At 39.3% G+C, this 9,019-nt stretch overlaps 1 pseudogene and 1 gene segment (V, D, J or C); both read left to right on the top strand.

Moving 5' to 3' along the window:
* Positions 1–1,654: 1,654 nt before the first annotated feature.
* Positions 1,655–2,496, top strand: LOC102814969. The segment is given in 3 exon segments: positions 1,655–1,700; positions 1,783–2,093; positions 2,461–2,496. Coding segments are annotated over 3 exon segments (393 nt in total).
* A 118-nt stretch (positions 2,497–2,614) lies between these two features.
* On the top strand, positions 2,615–3,527 carry LOC102814587 (annotated as a pseudogene).
* The last annotated feature ends 5,492 nt before the right edge of the window (positions 3,528–9,019 follow it).

The following is a 9,019-nucleotide window of genomic DNA, read 5'->3' as shown; positions in this document are numbered from 1 at the left end:
AAAAAAAAGTAGGTAAGAAAGAATAACTGGAAAATACAATGTTTGTGATAGGAAGGATACAAGATATTGCATGTAGAATTTGCATGTAGAATATTCATGGAAAATGTTTTTCTTCACATAAGACTTCACTGTGTGCAATACACGGATGAAATAAAACTCACAAGGTATTAAGACTTAGGAGTGTGGTGAATCCAGTTTATTCTTCCAGTCCAATATGTTTTTCATGAATTTCAACTCTAAGTGTCACTCTAATTATAGCACTGTGCTGACCCGCATTAGAGTGGTCTACAGTGATCATGTATTGAAGAAAAGGGAGTTGAACACATGCCTGGGAATAGCTGGTTTTCACATCTCCATCTATGTGAAGACCACCACAGCCAGTTGCCCACCTTCAATCTATGCAGAATCACTAAAAAGAGTACTAATTTCCATTTAGAAATGATCAGCATGAGAGTTGAGAACTTGGCAATAAATTACTGTGAGAGACAAAGGCAGGGTGAGCACAGGCAATGAGCTACCCTGCAAAGAGATCTCTGGCCTGCAGAGGGCACTAAGAAACTATTGAAAATATGGAGCTGATGTAGGGAGTTTGGTAGTGGTTTCCTGAAGACTAGTGAGTATCCTCTTAGGGATAAGCAGGAAATATTCTTTTTTTGCACTAAGTTTTATAACTAAAACTGTACTTCTGGTGGTTCCCACAAGTTCTCCAACCCTCATTAAGGTTTAAAGATTCTTGCCAACTTTAGATGACAAAAGGGGAGTGATTGTCCAAAAGCCACAATCTATTACCCAAAATATGTGTGAAATATCAACTCTAATGAGAAGTTATGGGGAATGTATATATAAGTGGAGTTTTCACATTTATCCATAAAGAATACCAGTGTACCATCAAGTATTTTCTTTGTGAGTTTGAAATATATTTTTAAGAGAATCTATTGCCTTTCTCCATATTTAAGTGCCCGTTATTTCCACACACAATTATTCTGAAACCTCTTTTATTAAAATTTTGGATTATAATAAATGATATAGTGTAAGTTTTTTTTCTGCAGGCCATATGTAAATCCCGATGAGGTTAACTGAAACAGTGGCTCAAGCATAAGAATGTGCATAGGACTTAATAGTGTTTTGATCTCTTGTACCTGGGGTAACTGTGAGTTGGAGCTGACTTGATGACAGGTAGGACAACAATACCATAATTTCACTCTAACAACCCAACTGAAATGCAGTAGTGTCATATCCAAAGACAAACCTTGCTTTGTTACTTCTAAGTCTTATTTATTCCTGCCTTTACACAGAATAAGAAATGGCACAAAGAGAAGCATGGTTATTCAGCTTCACTGTATTCCTCAGTGTGAGTGGTGTCACACACCCAGAGTTTCAGGATGTGGTAGAAGATCCAAGTTTCCAATTTGGACTTGAATAATCAAAACCCCATGATTTGCATCTTTAGCATTCCTCACTTGTCTGGCTGTGTGTCTTGGAAATCATCCAAAAATTAAAATCTTCCTCAAATGGGTCTTAAATATTCTGCCTCATAAATATGTAAATAATTTGAAGTTTACTACATCAGATAAGGATATATCTGCATTCCTAGAGCTCAACCAACAACCATACCACTCTCCATTAGATGTTCTGGGATAACAGCTGTCTAACCATGGACTGGACTTTGAGAGTCATCTTGTTGGTTGCAGCAACTACAGGTAAAATAGTTACAAATCCAGGGATGGGAAAGGGATTTTGGGTATTCACTTTGAATTTATCACCCCAATTTACTCTCAGTAGGCGGCCAATCCCAGGTCCAGCTGGTGCAATCTGGAGCTGAACTGAAGAAGCCTGGGTCATCAGTGAAGATCTCCTGCAAGACTTCTGGATACACCTTCACTGACTACTATATGCATTGGGTGCGTCAGATCCCTGGACATGGGTTTGAGTGGATAGGGGATATTAATCCAAGCAGTGGTGGAACAGGCTATGCACAGAAGTTCCAGGGCAGAGCCACCATCACCAGTGAAAAGTCCACAAGCACAGCCTACATGGATCTACGCAGTCTGAGCTCTGATGACACAGCCATGTATTACTGTACGAGAGACACAGTGTGCTAACCACATCCTCAGTGTGTCAGAAACCCTGAATGAGAAGGCAACTGTACTGACTTTAGAGATGATAGGGGCAATTATACTGCAGGCATGCTTATTTTGTTGTTGTTGCTGTTAGGTGCCATTGAGTCATTTCTAACTCATAGCAACATTGTATACAACAAAACAAAACATAGCCTGGGCCTGAACCATCCTCACAATTTCTACATTTGAGACTATTGTTGCTGCCTCTGTGTCAATCTATCTTGGTGGGAGTCTGACCTTCCTTCTACTTTACCAAGCAAGTTGTCTTCTTCATGGGGTTTTCCCTCCTGATAACATGTCTGAAGTATGAAAGACATAATCTTGCCATCTGATTCTTAAGAGTATTCTAGGTGTATTGCTCTCAAGACAGATTTGATTGTTCTTCTGGAAGATCATACTCTTCTATAACATCATAATTCAAATGAATCAATTAATATTTGGGCTTCTTCATTCAGGGTCAACTTTAACATATTCATGAGGATATTAAAAATACCATGACAAATCTGCCTTCTGTGGAGAGCCTAAGAGGAGCAAGGATGCTGGGTGTCCAAGACACATAATCTTGTAGGAGGCTTTGGAAAAGTTGTGGGCTGAGCTGTGATGGGGCTGGTAGCCGAGGGGAAAAGATATATCAGTCAGTGAGAGGTTCACTTATGCTGAGAAGATGAGCACCAAAAACAAATCTCCACAATCAAGTATACAGATAATCAGTGAAGAGAGGTTTTGAATTCACAGTTATGGTAGTAGGTGAATCCAGATGGGGAAAGTCAACATTAATCAACTCACTATTTCTCACCTATTTCTATTCTCCAGAGTATCCAGGTTCTCCCCCTAGAATAATAATAATAAAAAAAAGTATCGATGCAACAGTCCAAAGTTTTAATCAAAGAAGGTGGTGTTCAGATACTTCTGTTGTTGTTGTTGTTAAGTGCCGTCGAGTCGGTTCCGACCCATAGCGACCCCGTACAGGGTTTCCGAGGGTGTAAATCCTTACGGGAGTAGAAAGCCTCATCTTTCTCCCGCGGAGCGGCTGGTAGTTTCGAACCGCTGTCCTTAAGGTTCGCAGCCCGATTCGTAACCACTACGCTACCAGAGCTCCTTCTAATGATAGTCAAATCCCAGGATTTAGAGATGAAGTAGCAGTTTATTATTGATTACATTGATAATAAGTGTGAGGACTGCCTAATGCAGAATCTCGAGTGAACAGATGTCAGATGCCTGACAAGAGAGTGCAGTGTGGTTTATACTTCATTGCTCCCTCATGATTTGGGCTTAAAACACTGCATATTGAATGTATGAAGCATTTACATGAAAAAGTGAGTATCATCCCTTTTATTGCCAAAGCAGAGAAAATTTCACCAGAGGAGTGCCACAGTTTAAAAACAGATAATGAAAGAAATTCAATAGTGACAGAAGAAACAAAGACAGGGGAGGTGCCTCAGAGGAGACACACACACACAAACAACAGAGAAGTCACTTTTCCAAAACCATTCCAGAATGTCAGATCTAATATAAAGTATGGAAGGGGGCCATCAGTTTTCCATGTCCACCTGTGGAGAAATCTGACTGTAGCAGGAATACACAATGATTTCTGAGTTGATTGGGATGTTGCTGTGGGCCTCTCAGCCTGGGTAGAGATCAGATTTTGGGGCCACAGCCAGGATGATACAGTCCTGAAGTCACATCTGGAAAAAAGGTGTGATGGTTTTTTTTTTCCTTTCACATTTCTTTCCTCCTCTCCCCTGTTACACTCTCTCTGCCCAGGCTGGCACCTTCAGGCAGGTAGGAGTGCACACCCAGAAGGGTCCAGCATTGTACCCAGAGGGTACAATTTTCCATGGCACAAAGAAGAATTCCCTGAAAGTCCCAGTGGTCTCAGAATGAATCCTTTGGCTGCTTCTTTTGACATCTGCCTCTGGGACTTAGCCCTAAAGTTGACCTGAATGGGACCCTTTATTCTTGCCTTATTTAAAATTAGATAGCAGGTCTGGCCATAGAGCCAAACCATATTTTCACTTTGTTAAATCCTAACATAAAAGATAAGAGCCAACACCAACTACTATATACAAGGATGCAGCTATTTTGAGACCTGCACTGTGCTTACACAGATACCTAACTGACCTTCAGAGATAAACATAGTGGATAATCTTTCTTCAATTCATTTATTAATATATATCTGCACATCTCCATGGTAGTGACAAGAGAAGGGAACTGATTGAATGGACACCCCAACCCACAGCTGGAGGTTTCTACTGCACACACACGCTGACCTGAGCAGCAAAGGTTATTGGACAGTTGGGTATGGTTTTATGTGGTGGTTTTTTTTTTTTTTTTTTTTGTCTCTGCTTTTTATTGTTTCTGTTTATGGCCAAAAGGTCTCACTTTTTTCCTGGGCATGGGAGCTTTCTCTCTGTATGTTACCCAAGAATCAACAGCAATCATGGCCATATAGCCAACCTACAAGCATACTCCAAATAGCCCATGTTGCAGACAGAAGCCAATACCAGCATCTAGGCATTACAAAGATAGCATTCACTTGCTAAGATAGACTTCTGCTGAGTAATAAGAGACTTGAAAAGAAAGCCTATCTACATATCAAAAACAACAGGAGACACACAATAAGCTTAACAACATAACACCATACACTCATTTAATCATTAAAAAATATCTAAGTATTGAAAATGTCCTAAGAATAAACAACAAAACAGAAAAGAGTAACTGAGACAAATGAACTGGAGGCAGACATAAACTTCCCAATAGAGGAAGAGAAGGCTTTGGATCTTCATGAGAAAGAATTCAGAAGAATGATATGTTGACAACTTCAAATGCTCCACAGATGGGTGAAGGAAAATAAGGAAGAAGTCAGGAAAGCACTACAGGAAAAACCAAACAAGATAGATATATCATTGAAACAATTCAAAACCTGAAAAAATAGGTCCAATGATTAATAATAACATCAGAAATGAGCAATACATTGAAAGGGAAAAGAAGTAGAAAAGAAGAGATGAAAGTCAGAACCAGACACCTGGGAGACAGTACTCTCAATACTCCTAAGATAGAACAAGAAGCAAAAAAAGGATAAAACAAAACAAAGCAAGAAAATCTTAAGAATTATTGGCATTCCCAACAGGAAGAAACACATAAGTCCACAGAGAAGATTTTTGAGGAGAATCTGGAAGATAATTTCCTTAAGCTCTTTAAGGATGAGAAGATAAACATTCAAGAATCTGAATGACCTTCAGGAAAGATAAACCCCCAAAGAAAATTGCAAATACATATCATAATCAAGCTCTCAAAATCAAAGACAAGTAGAGTCCTAAACCAGTCAGAGAAAAGAAAAGTATTATGTACAAAAGTAAGTAAATCAAATTAAGCTCTGACCTCTCAGCAGAAACCATGAAAGCAAGAAAGCCATGGACAGACACATACAAAACCCTAAAAAAAAAAAAAAAAAAAAAGAAAAGAAAACAAAAACAAAAACTGCCAACCAAGAATCATCTACCCAGCAAAATTCTCAATCAAATCCAATGGTGCAATCAAAACATTCCAGGATAAACAGAAGCTAAGACAATTCTTAAAAGCCAACCCTGCAATTCAAAACAGCAAAAGGGAGTTCTTTGGAATGAAATCCTACAAGAGCAGACAACAACCGGAGATTGCCAGATGTGGCAACATCACCCAGAATTCAGCCATCTTATAGCAGAGTTCAGAACAGTACAAAATTACAACAATCAATTCACAAGATCTGTGAGGCTACTCACAGATCAAAATAATAACAAAGAAAGGGGAAATAAGGTCAAAGAAAGGGGAAAATATAGGAAGAGAGATAGATCCAAGTGGTGAGGAGGTCGTGTAGATTGCAAGATACAATAGACTCTCTTAATTGGAGGCAAAAATAAGTAGACTATAGGGTAACCTTAAAGAAAGTTAATATTTCACAACTTACCTTGAAAATGAATATCAAATAGAACAAAAAAACATTAAAACTAAGAGGAAACTCACAAAAATAATAGGAATGCAGCACAAGAAGGCATGCAGTACAATGGATAAACAGCACCACAAAAATTAACATAATGACAAATATGAATTCATACCTATTGATAATTACACTGAATGTCAATGGATTAAATGCACCAGTGAGGAGACATAGAGTGGTAGGATGGATAAGAAAACAAGACCCTTCAATATGCTGCCTGCAAGAGACACACTTTGCACACATAGACAAAAACAGACTAAAAGATAAAGGATGAAAAACATATATATACCAATTTAATGGCAATGTAAAGCAAGCAGGAGTGGCAATATTGATCTCTGGAAAAATATGTTTTAAGGCAAAAACCAACATAAGAGATAAAGAAGCTTGAGAAAACACCTAAATATACAAATGGGGAGGCGATAATTTCTTCAACAGATTGTGATGGCAGAACTGGAAAGCGATATGCAAAAGATTGAAACAAGACCTTCACCTTACATCTTATACAAAAACCAACTAAACTTTCAGTAAAGTCCTGAATGTGAATCCCAGAATTATGAAGGCCATCAATGAAAAAATAGGGACAAATGTGAGGGAACTAATACAGGGAATACACAGACTACCGAACATTTTGAAAACTACACAAACAAAAGTAGACAAAATAGATGAGTGTATTAACAACTTATGTGCATCAAAAGACTTCATCAGAAGAATAAAAAGCGAGCCTACTGAATAGGAAAAAATCTTTTGCAATGACACATCAGATAAGGGACTTATTTATAAAATATATAGGAAACTATAACATATCTACAAGAAAAAGGCAAATAACCCAATTGAAAAATGGGCACAGGACAGGAACAGACACTTCACCAAGAAAGAGATCCAGGCAGCCAACAAACATATGAAAAAATGTTCACGATCACTAGCCATTAGAGAAATGCAAATTAAAACAACAATGATATATCATCTCACACCAGCAATAACAGCAAGTTCAACAAAGTAGATGACAATTAATGCTAGTGAGGATGTGGAGAGACCAGGACACTCCTGTATTGCTGATGGGACTGAGAAATGGTCCAATCTCTCTGGAAAGCAATATGGTGCTTTCTCAGAATGTTGTAAATAGAAATACCTTATGATCCAGCAATTCCTCCACTTGGTATTTACCCACAAGAAATATGAGCCATGTCATGAGTAGGTATAGGCACACCATTGTTCATAGCAGCACTATTTACAATAGCAAAAATTTGGACACAGCCAAAGTGTCCATCAACTGAAGAATTGATAAACAAACTGTGGTACATATACGCAATGGAATAATATGCTATCTTGAAGAATAACATGGAAGCTGCAAGCCACCGCACAACATGGATAAACCTTGAGGACATTATGTTGAGTGAAATTGGTCAGTCACAAAGGAGAAATACTGCATAGGATCACTACTCTAAAAGACTAAGAAAAAGAACCCATATTAAAGGGGGGTGTTTCTTTGCTGGTTGCTGGGATGTGTAGGGTGGGGTGAGGGGAGGGATGGAAAGGAGAAACACAGGGCAGGAAATAGACACAGGATAGATTGAGTGTTGGGGAGGGGGGCAATGCACAAGAAGGAGGAGGGGAATGGAAGAACAAAGCGGATGGGTGCACAATTAGGCAGGTTTGCCTGGGCTAAGTGGGACAGAGGTAAATAATGATGTATGCACAACCTTGGAAAATCAGGGCTCTGGGATACAGGAATTGAGACATTGCTGGAATGGGGGAAAGGGGGCAAGTAATGTGAAGATGCTTGGCTGTCTTTGGAATCTTGGTTTCCCTTGCATATCATTATAAAATAGACACTGGAGGAGGAGAGAAAGGAATAGCCAGAAATATTACCATAGAAAGCTTGTAAGTCCATCTTCTGTCTATAACTTACTGAAATATTTAAAATGGGGCTACAATGTGACCAGTGAAGGAAGCTTCCTGGGGAGTCTCTGCATTACATAATACTATAGGTGGAATCCTGAACAGCATGTATAATCTTTAGAGGTGGGAAATTTCCACTTGAAAGGATGGGCAGACCAGCCTGGAGTGGCTAGAAGAACAGAAGATAATTCTTGAAAGAAAGACTGACAGGGAAAATACAAAACAATATAGGTAGAATGACTGATTACTACAAGAACAAACAAGTTGCTTGCCCCGGAGACATCAAGGCAAGTGGTCGGGTCCCCTCAGAGCAAACCCTCTTCCAAGAGTAAGACTAAAATGGGAATATCTACTCTGGTGACCACGTTCATCACCGATAAGGGAAAGGAGGGAAAAAGAGCAAAAGCTGTGAGCTAAGCCCTAAAACGACCAACAGATTCCTGTGAACCCGGGTGGAGACCTGGTTGGCCAGCAGTGTGACAAGACCTGTGTACTCTTGGATCCCGACTCAATGACATAGCAACAGAAAATTAGAGTGAAGTGTGAAGCATCCAGCTGATAAGAAGAGAGGGCATGTGCATAAGAACACACACATTTGCAGATAATACCCACTTGACCTGGCTTCAACGACTGGATGATTAGAGCTCAATTAGAAGAAGAAAGATAAGGAAAAAATAGTAATCTGATACAATGAACTTGACCTACACCTATAGATGCAGTAGCTCAAAGTGGGAACAAATCTTTACAGCAAGGATCAATCCCACCCCTTCATACACAGAGTAGAGAGGGATGGGCAACTTGGACATTGGCTAAACAAAGTGGGGGAGGCTAAAAAGTCAAGAAGTGACTGGCTTACAAGTTTTCAAAAGGGATTCTAGATCCAGAGGTCATAAAAGAAGGTAGAATCTACACTGAGTAGTACCCAATTTGTCTAGGTGGGGCTGATGAAATGAGATGTGGACAGGTCTCTTGTGATACATAGTGAATAATTGCTATCAGGACTGATTGTGAGGGTTGGAAATGT

This window comes from Chrysochloris asiatica, unplaced genomic scaffold (assembly GCF_000296735.1).
Source record: "Chrysochloris asiatica unplaced genomic scaffold, ChrAsi1.0 scaffold00836, whole genome shotgun sequence".
Taxonomy (NCBI): Eukaryota; Metazoa; Chordata; class Mammalia; order Afrosoricida; family Chrysochloridae; genus Chrysochloris; species Chrysochloris asiatica.
The sequence above is the reverse complement of the archived record's forward strand: the minus strand, read 5'-3'. Positions and strand labels throughout refer to the sequence as shown.